Source organism: Pungitius pungitius, chromosome 13, assembly GCF_949316345.1.
Source record: "Pungitius pungitius chromosome 13, fPunPun2.1, whole genome shotgun sequence".
NCBI classification, from domain to species: Eukaryota; Metazoa; Chordata; class Actinopteri; order Perciformes; family Gasterosteidae; genus Pungitius; species Pungitius pungitius.
In genome coordinates, this window is record NC_084912.1 from 15,590,336 (window position 1) to 15,609,828 (window position 19,493).

The window sequence follows — 19,493 nt, forward strand, 5'->3', positions numbered from 1 at the left end:
CTCCTTCAGTGTGCGTGTGCGTGTGTGTATGTGTGTGTGTGCGCGCCCCAATACCATCTGCTGTCCGAGTGACAGTGCTTTAATAGGGGTCAAGATGCACAGCTCACAAAGGAGTTTCATTAATGGGATCGACACCTCTTGCACTCATTGTATTAGAAAATCAGGGAAATTACACAAATCCAATTCATCAGAGGACAGAGACGTGCCCCCTCATGGAACCTGAGCTCGCTACACACGTTTCAATTTGACATATTTAACACATTGAGCTGCTCGCCAACTGAAACAGAGTTCATTTGAACGCTTGGATGCTAGTATTGCCACATGGTCGACGGTGGGGATGAGTAGTGTAGAACGTGACTGTGGCGGTGTTGAACTCGCTCAGATCAGTGTGCCCTTCGCATCAGGTCAGCTGGTGTGTACATCATGAAATGTAGTTAATGAAATGGAGCGTCGTGCTCTTCTTCAAGAGTGAAACCGGATTACACGCTGCTCAGTAATGACATTGCGTATTATTGTGTAGTGGTTTTGGTAAGTGTCTTATGCGCAGATGTTGTTGTTTGAATCCCTGTAGGTGCATACTGTCTTCTTGAACAACACTCAAGTTCATAATTGCTCTCCCAAATGACAGTGCCAGTCAGCGATGGAAAGAAAAAGCTGCATCTTGAGATAAAAATCAAATCAATACAGACTCGCCACGGAAGTCTCGAGACATCTTTTGTGTTTGCATGTAATGATAAAGCTTTTTATTTAGATATAAGCATCTAGCTGACTCAATATAAGCCACTTACAGGAACTGCAGCAACTCGAAACCCATTAGAAGCATATCAATGAGTTGTAAATACAGATCAAAATTAGAATCTTTGGACTGCAGGGATGAAGAACATTTTGCTTATGTTTCAGATCGAGTTTCTGCTGAACCCATTCCGTAGAAGGCCATAAGATTGTCCTGCTTCCACATAGCATGACCATACCACGTTTATTGATTCTCAATGAGCATATGTCTCAGGATACCTTCAGTCATAAGGAAACTTGATCCCAGATGTCTTCATTGAGACTGCTCCTCTTATCTTACATCACATAATGATCCCCACACTCTCCCTTGATACAGCCAGAACATTTGGGTACACTATCTGTACACTATAACGTATTGAAATCAATATTCTATCTGGAAGAAAGTGACACATTTCTTTCTTTTTAAATTGATACGTTGGGTTTTAATAAAGGTAAATCAGTGTTGTGTGGCTGTGGAACTGTGCTACTGATGATATTGTTAATATATAATATTTTATATATATATATATGGGTATTATGATTATACTTTCCACTTCAGTATAGCAACAGGTAACAAGTCAGTATAATTCCCTGATGTATTAATTCAATTATAAGTTTATGTTTTCTTCTAGTATTTCTCTTTTTATATTAAGCCTTTTTGTTACAAATAAAACCAATTGGACCAATAGACAGCAGGTGCAAATATGGAATAGCAGTGTTGCCTGAGCTGGGAATCCCTGCTGTCCCCGCTGCAGCCCAGTGAGCCCAGTGGTTCTGCTCCATGCAGAGCCATTGATTAGAGAGCGGTTGCTGTGTGAGTGACTGGTGTCCTGCCCCGAGGCTGCAGCCATGCATCACTCCACACACCCAGTCACACAGATCCCTCCCTTGATCGGTGGCTTTTAGCCACGGACATCCACTCCAGACCTGAGGCAGGAAAGGGGGGGTCACACAGCTGATATTAGGTGATTTTGTTCTTTGACTTCAAAGGGTAATGCATGAGCAGACACTGGACATGTCTGCTAGTTTTTGGGGAAGAGTAAATCATTGATGTGGCATATTGGGGCATTAGCGGACCAGTGGGTTTGGGTTAGGTCCATTGGCAGGAGTTCTGCCATTGGTGTCATTATGTCATTGGTGATACTAGATGGAAATAATGATGCAATTCATACCTAAATGGTTACAAATATGTTCTAATGAATTAATGATATAAATGAGCACAATTTAAAAAAAACAGAGGCTGTACCTTTAAAGCGCACCATTTAATGATAATTGTTCAGAATTCGCCCCCCCCCCCCCCCGCAGAGTGTTAATGAGGTGACTGACCTGCTGTTAAATTTCCTGTAGATGCTGAGCTGCGTGCTGCTGCGGAAGCAGCGGGCAGTGAGGAGTGAAGCAGAGGAGCAGTGAGCCTCCTCCCCCCCTGGCCACAGAGCCACAGAGGCATCCATCCAGAGAGCCAGTCCGCCCAGCAGCACACAGTCTGTGGGACGCGGAGGATTTCATCCCGCTGCACGGAGCCGCGCGTACACGGCGCGACCTTTCGATTCTTTTTCTCTCTCTTTTTTGCGCGCGTGTTCGTCGCTTTAAGGAACTTTTTTTCCAATCTCGTTTTCATTCAGAAACTTTCACTTATGGTTCGTGAATATGGGGTCAAGTTGTGGTTTCTCATGGGGAAACATCTTCGTGCTGCTGCTGCTGCTGCTGGAAGGTGAGCTTCATCTTTAGATTCAATGCTCGTGCACGTGAGGGGCCACAAGCAATTCTAAATATGTGTTTTATTGAAGAGTGGTTCCTATTGATGGTTTAAAAGAAATGGACTACAATAATACTTATTTTGTAAATGAAAAAAAACACCATGATTAAGAGGAAAATATTTGAAATTGTGTTTTTTATTTAAAAAAAGAACAAATACATTATCTGTTAACCTTACAGCATTCATTCTTGTTTAAAGCCTTCTCTTAATCTCCTGTCAGTCAGAAAGGCAATTACTTGTGGTATGAAATAAAGTACTTTGGGTTCGTGATGCACTCTGAATTCACCAAATGTGCAGTCTTCTGCTAAAGAGAAAGTCTATTGAGGGGGGGGCGGGGGATAATGAAGAGAAATACAGAAACAAAAAAGATCTGAGCGGCAAAAAACGAGCCAGTTCCCCTGAAGTCTAGATGGCAACTTAATGAAATTGACTGCTCGTGTGTGAAGCTAAATCGCTTTTCTAAATTGCAACATTTTGTAAGCTCAGTGAGTTTTAATGCTTTTCCCAGAAGAATCTGAAATGGCACGTACACAAAGTGGCCATTGTTTCATGTTTCAGAAAGTGATACTTGCAATGTGCGCTGGCCGTTATGTGTGGTATGGCACATTGAAACCTGCAGTCAAATGAGTACGGCCATATACCATAATATTATAATCCCACTCACAATCCCACAGCCCAACTGTACCAACACTGTCCTCCCCTGCTGTCTATATTTAAAGTGTCTCTCATAGCTCAGGAGGGCGCGAATCTCAGCGTGTGGCAAGTATGTCAAACGTGATGCTTGGACTATTATAGGCCGTCGTGTGCAAACCTTGAATTTGTTTTTTGGACCATCGGCCCTGTGTGCGATTGATCATCAGATGTGAAGAGTTTGTTCATTTGCATGTGAATGGGTCCGAGCTATTTCAAGCCTGCAAAACACTACACTAAACTCCCAATAAACTGCAGGTCGGCGTAATCGCACTACAGAACGCTGTCCTGCATTGTTGATGGAAGGATGAATGCAATTTATACGGCGCTACAGTTGTGTTAATGCTATTTGTCACCATGTGTATTCTGTGTGTATTCTCTCACTGATGCTCCTGCATACATTTACACCCCTGCTGTGCTTGGTTCTGTGCGTATTGTCTCGGCGGCAGGCGTTTCCTCTTGGCATTCATACATGGCCATAGTTGGTCCAGTTCGATTTCACCTGTCACGGAGGTGATGGTAATTAAACGGGTGCTGAAACCCACACCTTACGTAAATGCGGCGCTCCTCACCTGCCTGTTTGCTGCAACAAAAGACCTCCACTTGCACAGAGGAGAGGAGGCGAGCTGCAGGCAGGTGTGCAGCAGCTGCTCCTATCTGTAGGCAAACACTGGCTGTTTGTTTTCTTTAGCAAAATATCGCCTGTTATACAAGTGCACACAGCGTTCTGGTTGCACGTTAACTGCTCTCAGAACAACACATCAGATTGATTTAGCTGGATGTGTTACGGCTGATTTTTTGAAATTTCACTTTTAGAGGACGTTCTGATTGGCATCATCAACAATGTGATCATTGCCTCCTGTCCACGCCTTTATACGTTAAATCTCCCAATGAGTTTCATCAATGTGTGGGTTCTCATCCACGTAATCAAATCATGTTATGATGCACATTTTGTATCGCATAACCTGTCATGCGAGGTCAATACAAGTCATTAAATATTTGATAGAATCTAGGTAAATTTAGTGTTGGTTAATTCCCATCATCACAGTTCAAGGTAACTCATTAGTTTAGTGTTTTTTGCTGAGGTAATCAAACAGAGGAAATTGGCAATCAGCGTTCACTACGTGGCTGCGTGGCCATGCACGCACGAGTGGAGTTACGCAGAAGAAGTAGAGCCGTCGTCCAAGTTCCTGAAGCCTTCTGGTCAGTCTTTGCTTTTTCAAGAGATGTTCGGAGGAAGCATATGGACTTTTGTGTATGCTTTTTTAACGATCTTTTTTTTTATGGAGGCTGGCTAATGAGGTCTAATGACTTGGACTGGTTTAAAGAAACTCTGGGGGCTCATGGATTGGTTTGCTTCTTTAATACAACGTGCAGATTTGAAAATGATAACATAATACCCTCTGAGTGAACCTGGTATACGCTTTTGAAATCCAGCAAATCCTTTTAACAGACACTTCTGGGTAATCCATCAATTCAACAAGAAGAGCCACAGATGTTTTCACATGAAGGCATTGATCCGTTTATCTTCCAGGGTAACCTTGCTGCTGTAGCTTTGACTCAGCTTCACCCTCTGACCTTTGAAACCTTAACCAAGTGGTGATAACCACAGTGCCTCCTCCTCCTCCTCCTTAGAATGATCACTTTCATCAGCATCTTTTCCTTTTGAGAAGGAACAGACCAATAAATCTCATTTCACATATGCTGCTATTTGATTTAGCTCCTTATTACATGTATGATTTAGTAAAGCCTCTGTCTTGTGCTGCTTATCAAGGCCTTATAAATCTTGTCAATGATCTAGTCTTGCTGTCACTAGGTCTCTTTCAGAATAATTGGAAAACATCAGAAGGCAAGTTCTTTGCTCTAGAGTTTATCTCTTACAACAGCGTTGTTGTGATTCTCTAAAAACTAAACGATTTAATGGAACTGAAACAGGATCTATATTTTTGGGGTCTTTCTATAAAACTGTGGCATACAACAACTTATCTCACCATGAGGCTCCCTGCCCCTGAAAGGATAATAAGAATGATCACAATCAGAGCAGTGATGCAGCATTTTCAGCTTTTCAAAGTTTGACGCTTTGTCTCTCAGTCATAGCTTTTCCTTCCGCCAGAGCAAGCAATCATCCGACTTTTTTATTATTAAACTGAACCAGTGTCATTTTGTTAGAATCCAACCACTGGAGTATCACTTCCTTTGCTGTGAAAGTCCTAGCCCCCCATCTCTAACCCCAGGACTGTTGCTTCTGCTGCCGGACGCCGCTCCCACCTGTCAAAGCTCTGTGTCTGATCCTCCAGTCAGTTCAGGGTCACACTTCCCTCTCATGCATGGGCAGATACTAATTTGCTGTGGTGAAAGGACAAGGAGACATTGATTGAAATTTCGCCCTCTGGGCATTTAGTCCTCTCGTTTCACATGGACCTTGACAAGTTATTTTCCAGTCGCCTAGCGGTGCGCGCTGCGTTTGACCCGTCGCTTACAACAATGAACAAAACAAAAGAGCGAGCTCAGCTCGTTTGATGCATCGCGTGTCACTGCAGAAGTGGATGTGGGTGATGGGTGTAGTTTTAATCGTTTTAAAGGCGCTTAGTGTACCAGCTTGAAACATGAACAACTCATTTATGATGAATAAATACAAATGGAAACCTCATTTGAACCCCGTTTCTGACAAATTAAGAATGTTACTGCGTAACAGCACCTCCTCCACCAGCCCCACCCTGGCATCACGCTGTGTCCATTTTGTATGCTCCTTCACGTTACTGAAGTAGGAAATGATTTTCCACCACCTGCCAGTGCCAGAAACTCAGAGAGCTTCACTTTCGATGCGGTTTTCCATGAAGCCACGGCCCTCCCTTTGTTTCCATACTGTAACCCATCAGATTCCCTGTGAAACCTGATGTGCTCACATAGCACGTGGCTAATCATCTCAACAGGGCCCCTTTTAGTTTAGGTCCTGGATGATATCTTATAGTGTTGAATATTTAACAAGGATATCCTTTGGCCATAGCCAGCTAATATCTTTGCTCACCTCTGTGTCCATGTCAGTGAATCTGACGGCTTTTACCATCTCTGTCATGGCGATAGAAATGTTTGATCCAAGCAGGCTAATGACCACTGCGTCAAACTCAGTCAGGAGCTCTAAGATGAACCACAATATGGATATGGATTTCAATTTTTGATGCCACTGTCACTCCCACAGGAATTCTTAAACTGAATTTGTACATGCAGCTCATCCCTCAGGAGATGTTCTATTAGATTTCTTGATGACTGATGAACATGGTTCATTGGATCTTAGCTTGTGTATTCTCTGAGGACTAATTGGATTACATTATGGTGTAATTGATTATTATGTTACGGTATGCTTTATGGTAACCTGAGTAATCTACCTGGAGCCTGACTACCTCCTTGCAACCGAGATCTGATATCGTATTACTCTGATGAAAGGTTTGATGACTGTGTCATCAGAACAGGATATTACTTTATTTCCTAATTATGCCTCATTGTTTGGAACCTCAATGAGGACAATGCTAAATCCAGGTTGTAGATCCAGCGTGAAATGACGGTTCGATCATGCATACTGGCACAGGAAACCAAGAGGGAGAGATTTACCAACCTAGTGATCAATACAAGCCATCATATGTAAGTGAATGAGCTAAACGTGCAGATTTGATCCTTAATGAGAATCCTTCCCATTACGGTTTCAGAATGAATGTGATCTCTTTTGTGTTTGTATCACCTTGCTACTTTGTAATAGTTGATGGATTATTTGAAACGAAGGACTACATTGGGGCTGTGAAATGAACACAACACGGAACAAAAGGGTCCATATGGCGTACCGCTGAGATGATTGCACACATGCAGCCATCAGCCGTTCCCCCACGTCGGTCTCATCAGTGGAAAACAATCAGCATCACTGTTGATTAGTAAGGTTATTGATTAGTCTGTTGCCAGATACAGGCCCTCTTCAGTGGGTCGTTACCAGGGGCAGATGCAGCACCCGTTGACCTTGAGAGAGAAAGGGGCAGGGGGCTGATCTCCCACAGAGAGACCTCCAGTCTGCCCGCGACAATAATGGGGGGAAAAAAAATCATGCATTTCTTCTGCTGTTGACATGGAAGCTCACTGAGGACGCCCGGGTGGGGGAACCACGTTTTTATTTCCTTCACAGAGGTAGGGGCAGCCTGCGGGTTCGTCTACCACATGAGCTCATAGCTGGTAAATCTATCAGGCCAAGCACGCATTGAGCTAATTGAGTTCCTGTCTTTGTCTGGGACAACGGAGAGGGCGTCTCACCTCAGTGGCTCAGTCCCAGACACACCGTGGTCTGTGGCTGACTGAGCACATGGCTTCAGACTTTGTGATGAGCGCGTGTCCTTTTTGTCCTTCCACAGTTAAAATATGAAACAGAAGTGACACAGGCCGTAATTAACTCAAGGAAAGCTGCCATCGTCAAAGGCATACGTGTGTGGACGAGTGAAGGTTATTTTCGGCAAACAAGCAACGTATGAGTTCATTTTCAGTATATCTACTCAGGAGAACATGATATATTTTGTAAACACAGATTGAGTGCTCCTCTTCAAACACTGGCTTATTTACTAAATTACTTACTGTGGCTTTTGAAGAAATGACACAGTATATGACGGCTAAGCATCCGTTTTATTGGTGTTTGACGGCAGTAAAAGGTCTGCTGACGGTTTTAATGTTTACACACTTTGAGTAATGGGGGGTCAAAGCTGTTCCAAAGACAGCGTATTGTCCACGTATATGGCACAATCTGTAAAGGACATGTTTCAGTGATGCTGAAGCGTTATTAGTTTCAATCGTTTTCTTGAGTGGTCATCGGGGATGAAATGTCCTTATGATCTGTATTCCTGTAATTCCTAGCGCATCATTTAAGGGAGCTAATGAGTCAGACTCCTGGAAAACCCTTACAATGGATACACATAGACCAAAGGTGCCATTTGCTTAGAAAAACCTGCTTGGTCCATTCAATTAATTAGTTTTGATATAAACTGCTGGCTTCAGTCCTAGAAAGAAATTTAATTTTGAATGATTTAGACAAATTGTGTTGTGTGTTGCCACCTTGGCTTTGAGCCGAGGCCGGCATTCATAAATACATTCAGCCTCCACTGGTTCACATGTTCCACCATGTAGTTTTATTAGGTGAGGCGCTGTCATCCGCTCGGTTTGATTCATGACGGTTTCATGTGTAGCATGTCTGCGGATTCATTTAATTTCTCTACTAATACAACACAGGGCTGTTAAGATGAGTATATTTCTACCTTGTTATAGACACAATTTAATCCCAGATCTTTAGCATTTTATCAAATTAAGACAAGTATTAGTCTAATAATGTATCATGACGATAAGCTGCGGTTCTTCACTCTGATTGAGCCTGTCAGTAAGATAGTGGCACCCTCTGATGGCTATTTGAAGTATACACATGTTATGATTGCATGCTTGTTTACAATTACCTCCTTGTTATTTTGCTCTTTAAACTCGTATATCTTGTTTAAGTAAGACATAGGATTTTCATCAGACTCAGAGGTATTGCACATGCATTATTAAGCCCTTGTACAATCCCTGGTTGTTGTTGTTGTACCAGGGACCTTCAGGTCATCTTTTTATGATGTTTTGGTCGTGTTTGAAAGCTCCAGCTTGATAACATCCCAAATTCACTTTGAATGACGGCCTCTGTTATGCAACCCAGGAAACAAACATAGCCAATTTGATTAACCTCATTTCTTTGCTGGTGAATATCACATCTATTGATGCAAACAATTTCCCCTTTCTTTTAAAGAGATACGACATTGGTGAATGTCTTATTACAGTGCTTTTATGAATCTTGTCTTATCATAATATTCATATTATTTTCAGGCTTTCCATGCGTTTTTATTCTTTTTTGACGTCATCATTAAATATATTTTATTACTACAGTGCAGCAAAGACAGGGGATTGAACACACCTCGGTGGAAACTCGTTTGCGTGACGTCTGGTCTAAATACCAAAATCATTTGTCAAGAATAATTATTCTAGTTGAGTAAATTCGGTCTCCTTAAACTGACACCCACTGGCCCAGCAAGATTAACAAACAAATGGTCTACTGTTGGTTCTTTTCTCAGGAACACTTTTAATAAAAAGGGCTGCAGCCTCCCCGAGTGTATCTCCATCCTTCAGGAAGGACGGCCACATTTTATCCATCAGCTCGGCCTCCTGTCATCCAACCCCCGCAAAATTAAATCAATGTCTGAAACCAGAGCCGATGCCTCAACTGCACCAACAGAAATAGAAAATCTAGTTTTGCTGTCTGCTAATGACATTAGTGCGCTCCCTAAATGGTTGCCTACCGTCGTCAAAGAGGAACATAACAGGGATATAATTACAGGAGGAAACCTCACATCTCCACTTTCCTGTAAAACACATAGCCTGCTATAGCTCTTTATGGATTTCCACAACACACACACATACTCAACCCACACCCCCCCTTTGGCAGGTAATGATTCATCTCTCCTCCATATCGTGTTATCCCTTGTAATTAAACTTTTCAAGGGGAACACAAGGAGAATCGGAAACCACATGTTATTGACCGCGTGAGACATTCATTAAAAGAGCTGCATAAGTGTCATTTGAGCCCTCCTTTCAATATCCGCTAACATGGCAGATGACAGGCCTATCAGAGGGTCCCGGGTGGGGCGGGGGGAGGGCGGTTGTATTCCATGTATGTGTTATTTCCATTTAGTGCCCAGACAGCATGGTCAGCGAGCATTGTTCTCACAGTTAAATACCCAGAAAGAGATGTCTGATAACTGCTGTTATCCTGCACTGTAATAATACTCAGGTTATTATCTACCATCAGACTACATTTTCAGTTTCCCATTGAGGGGATAAAACTAAACCTCCCTGTGACTCCCTTGGCCGCCTGCTCTTCAACATCTGGTTATTTCTTCTTTCTGCAGGAGCGACAGGGCTGTACTTCCCTCAGAATGAGTACATTGAGACGGTGTACGTCGGGCAGCCGGCGGGGACGCCGATCCTCCAGGTCCACGCCATGCTGGACAGCGACTCCGAGCGGGCGCACTTCTACCTGTGCTCCCTCAGAAGTCCAGCCTACAGCTCCTGGTTCAACCTTGACATCAACACGGGAACACTGTCCTTGAACAAAACCCTCGAGGAGAGCGACTTCGCCTCGCTACGTGAGTGGAATGCGACCGATTTTATGGGAATGCGTAGTTTCAGTGTGACACACACACGAGAGTGAATCAGTGTCTTGACGTTTCTCCCTTTTGCAAAATACTCTGGCTCCCTGTTGAGGTCTCTGCTCTCAGGATGATAATGTAATTGCATGCAGGCAAAAAACAAAAGAGCTTAGTCATGGAAAAAGAGCTGCCTGAGATTAAAACGGCGCCTGATTTTGTCTTGGCTGTTTTTCTCGTCAGATCGATACTCATGGTCTGTGAAGAAGCTGTTCCTGCATGCCATGGTGGTACCAAACCTCACCAGGAAGTCGCAGTGCATCAAAAACTCCCCTCGGATCACCCTGGACTTTGTCAATTCCACGATGCCTCAGTGTGCTCACACAGATATGAAGGAGCTGTGCTTCCCTCACAGGGACACCTCGAACCCCCACATCATGGAGAACAGGTTCCCCGGGGCTCTACGGCAACTCAGGCGTCTCACCCGACTCAACGTCTGCCCCAACTACACCATCACGTACAACGTGGAATCAGGTTGGACACTTTAAAGAGAGACTTTGTGACACGTTGAACAGGAAATGGCACATTATTTCTTGACAAATTAACAGTTGAATTCAAAAGCAACGAATCGTAACTTCATCCAGGTATTTTGCGTCATACCGACTCTTGTTACTAGTGTTACTGTTAAACTAGTTAGAATTTTAGCTGATAATCCCCATGGCGACTGTTTAGTCTAAATCACTCGCATTCCAGCTCTGACACAGTAGTGTACGCATAATACCCATTGCAGGGTGGCTGTATACACATGCACACCTGATTTCGGTCGCTTCTCTTGACTGCAGACACTCCAGCACCGTTTGCTGTGAACGAGAACACCACCGAGCTGGTGGTCACGGCGCCGTTGGACCGCGAGGAGAGCGAATGCTACCGACTCCTGCTGGTCTGCACAGTCCGGACAGAAACGCTAATCACCAAGGTGGAAACCTCGCTGGATGTGTTTGTCAACGACGAGGACGATAATGCGCCGTACGTGAATGGAACAGACACAGCAGACGTCGTCATCGGCTTCAATCGGACAAAGGTGGGCGGGACCATATGACACATCTGTTCTGCAGCCACGACACAACGTTGGCTGATTTGACCTTCTTTACATTCCTTCTTTCTCTCTTCCTCAGGGCGGCGCCTTTGGGGGTTTGTTGGTATTTGACAGGGACTTAACCCCCATCTACCCCATAGACCAGAGTCAGAATAAGTATGTGGGGACCTTGCTCAATAATGACCCATGGGTAAAGGAAACCTTTGGCATAAAAGGCACCTTCAGTGAAAAGAAAGCGGCTATTGGAGGAATTCGAGAGACCGTCCACGACTACCGTAAGTAATCCTCACGCTAATAACAAATCCTCTGCCTCACGAACACTCGTCTTTTTTCATCCACATTTGCATGTTTGGTTCTTGATTTTAGAGCTGGTCCTGAAGAGGAGCCTGTATGTGACGGAGAATCGCACCCTGCAGCTTGACTACCTGGTAAATGACACTACCTACCCCGGCCTGGAAGGAACAGTGTTGCTGCACTTCAACGTCACCATCTTACCGGTCCACATCGGCTTCGCCAACGTCACCCACATGTTCCCTTTGGCCCGCAGGGCTTCTCTCTACGCGCAGGTACTCTGCCTATCATACCAATCTATAAATCTCTGTTGAGTCTGCGGTCTCAAATAGTAGTTAGACATGCTTACCTTTTTATGTTAACTAAATGTCTCAGCTGGATGAGACACACCTGTTTACCTCAAATCAACCTAATTGAATTCCCACCGAGGAGCTAAGGCTTTCCAAGATTTGAAAGATTTGAAAAAAGATTGTCCTGGGAATCAAAACGTCAACAGAGCATGAAAAATTTCTGTACAATAAAATCCATCTTCATGTAACTTTTGGGGTTGATCTCAAAAGGATTGAATTTAAATGTGAAACAACATTATTTCTATTCACTATTGAGAGAATCCTAGTCCTTCAAACTGCTTCAAAACTGCTTTCACACTGTTAAACATGACGAGGCTGCCATCTGCTGGGCCAGTAAGGTGTAATTTGTGAATCAGTATCTCTATAATGCAGTTTATCGTAAACCTTGGACTTGTCTTTTAAATCTCTCGTCCCATCTCCCCTCAGGTCGGCAGAGTCTGTGTGGAAAACTGCCAACAGTTTGACGGCTTCAGGGTCACATACCGGCTCCAGGCGCCCGATAAGAACGTCTCTGCCGACGTGCAGTCATGCTATGCAGCCATCGGCATCACCCAGGCCCCGGACGACATGTGGGGGTTGCTCTATGTGAACGACTCGGAGGCGCTGTGCAGGCCAGAGTGCCAGGACCTGCAGTACCTTGTGGTTGCCGAGGAGGAGCACACGCAGCTGGAGACCAGCACGCAAATACACGTCATACTGGGTGGTGAAGGTGAGCCTGTAACGGTCAAGGTCCACTTCACATTTCATGGGGTTTTAAAAAGAAAAGGTTTCGTCTTGGCATCATAATGAAATCCGAGCCGTCTCTTAAATATTTGGCTGTGTGTGTCTTTGGTACACAGCAAACGTGGTCAGCGAGGAGAGCCAGCCGTACCTGTCCTGTGCAGAAAACAGACGGCGAGGAGACTGCGAGTCTGTCCGAGGCCTCGGGGCAACAACGGGGAGATGTCAGTGGAGGCAAGGCACTGAGAAAGGTATGTTTGATATAATGAACACATAAACATCATTGGCTTATGTCCATACTCTTTTTACTGGAACCAAGAACAATGTGGTCTTCGCTTTGATTATTACAAGCACTGTACGTTTGTCATCTCATGACGTTTTCACACCTATGTTTTCTCTCCTGTGCGCTATTGTTTTTCAGGAATTTCTGAAAATTACTCAACCTGCTCCCCGGACCTGCGGACATGTCCAGATAGCTTTTGTGATGCAGTTGAAAGTAAAGATGCATTAATATGTCCCCAAGACTGCACAAGTAAGAAACACAAGTCTTGCTTTTTATTACGCTGATGGATTTCTGCAAAAACTTAATAAGTGTAGGACATTTTGTATGATGTTTAAATCCATGGACCAGATCATTCATTTATTATTTATTGTGTGTGAAGAGGAAACTGTTACCGGAGGTCATGAACGGGGCCTGAGGAACGGGATCCAGGCTGGATATGGAACCTGCTACTGCTACTCAGAGAGATGCTTTTGTGAGAAGGAAGATATTGAGGGTGCGTTGCAGTAAATCCCAAACTATCAATATTAAAGGGAAATACAGAATCTGAGAGGGTCCTCATTCATGTCATCTATAAAAGATTATCCACAAATAGATAATGCTACTTTCTTGAAATCCCCCAGAGGCGATATGTGACGACATGTGTAAGACCATCATCGCCACGGCGCTGCTCCTCTCCTTCATCGTCTCCATCCTCCTGTCTTCATACTTCATCCACCGGTACCACAAGAACTCGCCTAAGCCCCCCATTGCCTCTGCTGAGATGACTTTCCGCCGGCCAGCTCAGGGTTACCCCATCAGCTTCCCTGCAAACAACCTTCGCCGGGGCTCGCAGGACTCCATCGAGACAGAAACCTTTAAAATACCAGTGAGCTGCTTCTTTCGGCCTGTCGCTGACTTTCCCCCGATGCTCAACCTTTTGAACGGGTTAGGAAGTCAACAATGCTTGTATGTTTTTCAACAGGAGGATCCTAAGTGGGAGTTTCCTCGTAAAAACCTTGTACTCGGCAAGACTTTGGGCGAAGGAGAGTTCGGGAAAGTTGTCAAGGCAACGGCATTCAGACTGAAAGGAAAAGCAGGTTACACCACTGTGGCTGTGAAAATGCTTAAAGGTAAGACGAGCCAGCGGGAGGCCGGACAGGTTGGGGGAGTAGGGGTGACATATGAGAGGTGGATGTCTGAAGAGATGAATGGATTCATCATTACAATCCCTTCTCTTGCTCTGTGACAGAAAACGCCTCCCACAGTGAGCTGCGTGACCTGATGTCAGAATTCACTTTACTGAAGCAAGTCAACCATCCGCACGTCATAAAGATGTATGGAGCGTGCAGTCAGGACGGTAAGGCGTCCCGGCTATCCTATTGCAGAGCATGTGTGATGCACGTGGCCTCTAAGTAGTGCATTTATCCGAACAGGTCCACTGCATCTGATCGTGGAGTATGCCAAGTACGGGTCACTGCGCAACTTCCTGCGCGAGAGTCGTAAGGTCGGCCCCAGCTACATGGGCAGGGACGCCAACCGGAACTCCAGTTACCTGGAGAACCCAGACGACAGGGCGCTCACCATGGGGGACCTGATCTCCTTCGCATGGCAGATCTCCAGAGGCATGCAATACCTGGCCGAAATGAAGGTATCTGTACAACTTGAAAAGTGCAAACTTTCGAGAAAAAATATGTGGAAATTCGTTGAGGTGTTTCAAATATTTTAGTATTTGAGATACTGAAACATTTGAATACTGTAGAAAATGAAGGTTCAAATTTCTTCAAATGAAACTGCTGAGAGGTTGTCAAGATTCAGTTGAAGCATTGAAAACTCATCAGTTAAAGAATAAGAGATGAAAACAGATGAAACGTCAGTTTAGAAGTAAATGATGGACATGGTTGAGATGTTGGCTGTAGTGTTTCTCTACAAAATAGCTTTAAATATTGATCAAATTGGAAGAGTTGAAGCCTGTAACTGTAATCACCTGCGGTGTGTTTAATTGAGGGTTTTGGTGCGACAGCTTGTTCACAGGGACCTCGCAGCGCGAAACGTTCTCGTTGCTGAAGGGCGAAAGATGAAGATCTCAGACTTTGGCCTCTCCAGAGACGTGTATGAAGAGGACTCATATGTTAAGAGGAGCAAGGTAAAGTGCAGAGATAGAAAAGCATTCATAGTTTCCTTACAAGAGCCTTAAAAACACTCTCTTCCTCTTCCCCAGGGCCGTATACCCGTCAAATGGATGGCAATAGAGTCCTTGTTCGATCACATTTACACAACGCAAAGTGACGTGTGAGTACAATAAACATTTCAAGAAACCATTTATCATGTTGGGAAATATGTTGAATTATCCTGTACGTAATTATCATTCCATTCTCGATTTATTGGGATATTCCTATGAGCCCTTGTGGTTTTATTCCAGCTGGTCCTTTGGTGTACTGCTATGGGAGATAGTGACACTGGGAGGAAATCCATACCCAGGTATCGCTCCTGAACGCCTCTTCAACCTACTCAAGACCGGTTACAGGATGGAGCGGCCGGAGAACTGCTCGGAGGAAATGTGAGCTCCACTCTGTCACTCTGCAGCTTCTCCTCGTCTCCCCTGAGGGCAACCATCCCCCTCAGCCTCATTAAGTCCCAGAAATAACGCTTATTCTTACCCCCCTCAGGTATAATCTCATGCTTCGCTGCTGGAAACAAGAATCAGAAAAGAGGCAGACGTTCACAGACATCAGCAAAGAACTGGAGAAGATGATGGTGAAAAGTCGGGTATGGCAAAGCTTCACAATACAGTGATAGAAGTTATTGGTATTCTTCCACAGGAAAGCAGGATCTATTAATCAGCCTCTTTCCATTCAACTGCGACAACACTGGCCTCATTGAGATGGTGCTGTCAGAAGGTTTTAACTTTCCGCTCCTTTTGGATTAGTAGCTGGCCCAAAGCAGTATATCAGATCCAGTGGACTCTCTGTACTGTTGGCTTTGCTGCTTGAAGACACAAACACACATGATGCTTTACGCTGCTGTTTTGCTGTATGATCTGCCTGTCTAACCAAAGGCCTTCGATACCATAATTATTGTTTGTAAAGATCCTAAAGTGTAGGCTTGGTCCGGTTAATCACAAAGCATACCAGCCGGGCTTCTGCTGTTGAAGCGATGCTAAAAATAGAACATTTAAGGACAAGGGAATGCAGATGCTCCACACTTCAGCAGGATAGTTCTTCCCTGTTGTCAAAGAAGAGGTAGTGGGCATTTCCTTTGATGAAATAGGGCAGCACCTGCCCCTGTGTGAGTAGATTCCTCCCCTCACTAATCAGCCTAATCCCACCTACATCTGCCCTTGTCAGGATTACCTGGACCTCGCAGCGTCCACGCCAGCCGATGCCCTGCTGTACGACGACGCCCTCTCTGAAGAGGACACACCACTAGTGGACTGTAATAACGCCCCTCTCCCTCGAACTCTCCCCTCCACATGGATTGAAAACAAGCTCTATGGTAGAATCTCCCACGCATTTACTAGATTTTAGAAACAGGACACACAACACAAGCTCTCTTTTTTTGGCAAGTTGTGATTGGCTTTCCGTAGTCCAGTGTGCGTGACTGTAACCTCGGCATGCCTTTTGCTGATTACCGCTGACATATCTCCCATTTCATCGCAAATGAGAGACTCAGTGAAAAAAAGATCTTGTGTGTACTGTGTTTTACTTGGACCTGCTTCTAATGTACATGAATGCTGACCAAAAGTCCTACATTTGTTAATATTTAGAATACCCTTCATTCTCATTTATATGGCGCTCATGCTTCATCTGCATTTTATTTGTAGACATTTTGTCACTCCATCACATTCACATTGTTCCCATTCCATGATGTTTCCATTGAAAGAAACAACGTGCAACATTTGAAACAGGTCCTGAATCAATCACTGTTTTTTAATTTCAGATTGCTTTGAATTTTCCGACTTTCTAATGTATATTAGCTACCTATCTATAATGATTTCACAATGCTGAACAGAGGAACAGTAAGGCTTTTGAACACAACTCTCAAGTGGCATCAATTAGAAGTAAAGAACACATTAGCCTAGTTATTAGTGGTTCTTGCGCAATCCTGAACCTCAACATCAACGTAGTCACAGGTCGAATATGGGCCTTGATGCATCACTAAAACTAGTAAATTATACAATGTTCTACTTTGTGTAAAACATAAAGCTAACACTGTACACCTCTGAGAGTCAAATCAGGACCTTCAGAGACAAACACTACAGAGTTTGATTTGAAAGCCTTACTGTCTGCACGCTGTTAATCTTTCACTGAGTGCAGACAAATGATATGTTCTCGTTTTTAGGCATGTCATACCCCAACTGGCCTGAGAAGAGCCCGGTACCACTCAACAGACATGATGCCACTAATCCAGTCTTTACAAGATATGCCAATGATAGTGTTTATGCAAACTGGATGGCTTTGCCTTCACCCGCAAAAGCTGTGGACAAGCTCGATAGCTAAAGACAAACCAACACTGTAGAAAAGATGACTAATTGGTAGATGTGTATATTTCTATAAAACTGTACATATACAATCTGAAGCTAAAGTTGGGTCCCTTTTTATTTCTGTTGCACGGGTATTCAACTGGGGTCTTTTCACTGCAGAAGCGGCAGGATTAATGTAGACCACGCTTCATTCAGCTCTTCAGTATGTTAATTATTACCTCACCGGTCATGTGGGCCAAGTTGTATCACTGCATGACTATTGTACCAGATTGTATGCCAGTGTCAATGTCTTTTAAGTGCCTGTACCGCTTCTACAATAGCCTCCGATTATTAATGTGCGACTGTGAGGATCTTGTTCCAGCCCAGGAATTTAAGGGGACGTCTTCACCCTCTCCCACTGTAAACAGCTGGGATTGAGCGAACAAAAGCAAAAAGCTTAACTTCTTCTTAAAAATGTAAAGTTTCTACTTTGGAGCGTTGTTCTCCTCGACAGAGACCCATTTTGTGTTTCTCCCAATAAATGTTTTAGGCCTGTTCTTGCCAAAGAAAAGTAACACAGACACGATGAGTGAACCGTTTTATTTGCTTTTGTTCCTGTTTCTTTTTTTACATGGAAGATATCAACTAGTGTGTGCTACTCCAGTGTAAGGACATGAGACTTAATGTAGATTGTGAACATGTCCCGTGTCAGACCACAGTTGACTTTTGGATTCACTGTAACAGCGATCTCTATGGAAGACGTATGATTATGTAAACTAATGAGTGTTATCGTGTCGTTATTATTTGATTATGTTCCAATAAACAATACAAATGTGCAATATGTCTACTCACCTCATGTCTCCGAAAATAGATACTCAGCGTCTATTTTGCACATGCACTCTTTTTTTTGCATATTACAACTTGATATATACTATCACATAAATCATATACCTCCAAGCTCCATTGTAATACAAACCATGACCACCAAGTATGCTAAATTAATTTATTTTATCTTTTTTTTCTTATTACTTGTTGTTATTATCCATATTTCTATGTAATTTGCTATATAACTCATTAGAGATTAATAGTACAAGTTTGGATTTCAGAGTCAATGAATGAAATATGATAGCTTTGAGCTCTCATTGGAAATAGAAAACAGCGACAGAAGCAAGACCAAATGAGTTTCCCATATACAACATTTCTGATGTTATGTAGTATTAGTTTGCTGTCCATCTGGGCCATGGCTTCTTTACATTGTTGCTTCATTCTAGTTTGCTCCCCTCACTAGATTTTAATATTACTATTACCCTGTTTTTTACTCTTCCCCTGCCAAACTCAGCAAAAAAACAACTATAAAATGACGACAGCATTTAACCCGCCTGTGAAAGGTAGAGGTTTTTGCGAGATGGAAAATGCTGTTTTATATTGATTTTGTAATGATCTTCCTATTTGTACTTTTATGTTAACCCTAACCATAAACCTAGTTAATAGATGCTGTCTGAAAACATCACTCAAGTTTCATTGTATTATGTCCTTTGTACTCTGCAGCTTCTGTTGGGCTTGTTGTTGTTATTGTTGTTTGAATGAGTCCTAATGACAGCATGAGCCCGAAGGGAGGAGGAATTGGAAGGGGACTGGGATCTTTAGCTGGTGCGATCAAGTCCACCGAATATATGATTTATGACTTTTTGGCCTGTAAAACGTGGAGGGATCCAATACTGATTACAAGAATTAAAATAGATATGTGACAGACTAGTCATCACATTATCTGTGGTGCTTCAGGCTGATGGTGTCTTCTGGCTGTCATTCTTAATGGGAATTAATGAAGGAAATGACTAAATATAGAACATAATGGGAACATTTCCCGGTTTGCTCAATGAACCATAATGATAACAGATGTCATGT

At 43.5% G+C, this 19,493-nt stretch overlaps 1 protein-coding gene across 1 annotated transcript; it reads left to right on the forward strand.

The window, feature by feature from the left end:
* Positions 1-2,136: 2,136 nt before the first annotated feature.
* ret (ret proto-oncogene receptor tyrosine kinase) lies at positions 2,137-18,427 on the forward strand. The gene is made up of 20 exons (XM_037466407.2): positions 2,137-2,482; positions 10,174-10,410; positions 10,654-10,944; positions 11,253-11,491; positions 11,586-11,781; positions 11,873-12,072; positions 12,574-12,856; positions 12,987-13,118; positions 13,289-13,399; positions 13,530-13,643; positions 13,771-14,015; positions 14,112-14,259; positions 14,379-14,486; positions 14,563-14,777; positions 15,150-15,272; positions 15,348-15,418; positions 15,549-15,686; positions 15,796-15,895; positions 16,474-16,621; positions 17,468-18,427. The coding sequence occupies exons 1-20, from the start codon at positions 2,419-2,421 to the stop codon at positions 17,623-17,625; spliced, it is 3,321 nt and encodes a 1,106-aa protein (XP_037322304.2). The 5' UTR covers positions 2,137-2,418; the 3' UTR covers positions 17,626-18,427.
* The last annotated feature ends 1,066 nt before the right edge of the window (positions 18,428-19,493 follow it).

Coding starts and splice junctions, on each gene's coding strand:
- ret (XM_037466407.2), top strand. CDS start 2,419: ATGGGGTCAAGTTGTGGTTTCTCATGGGGAAACATCTTCGTGCTGCTG. Junction 2,483..10,173: donor GCTGCTGCTGCTGCTGGAAG/GTGAGCTTCATC, acceptor TTCTTTCTGCAG/GAGCGACAGGGCTGTACTTC. Junction 11,782..11,872: donor AGAGACCGTCCACGACTACC/GTAAGTAATCCT, acceptor TCTTGATTTTAG/AGCTGGTCCTGAAGAGGAGC.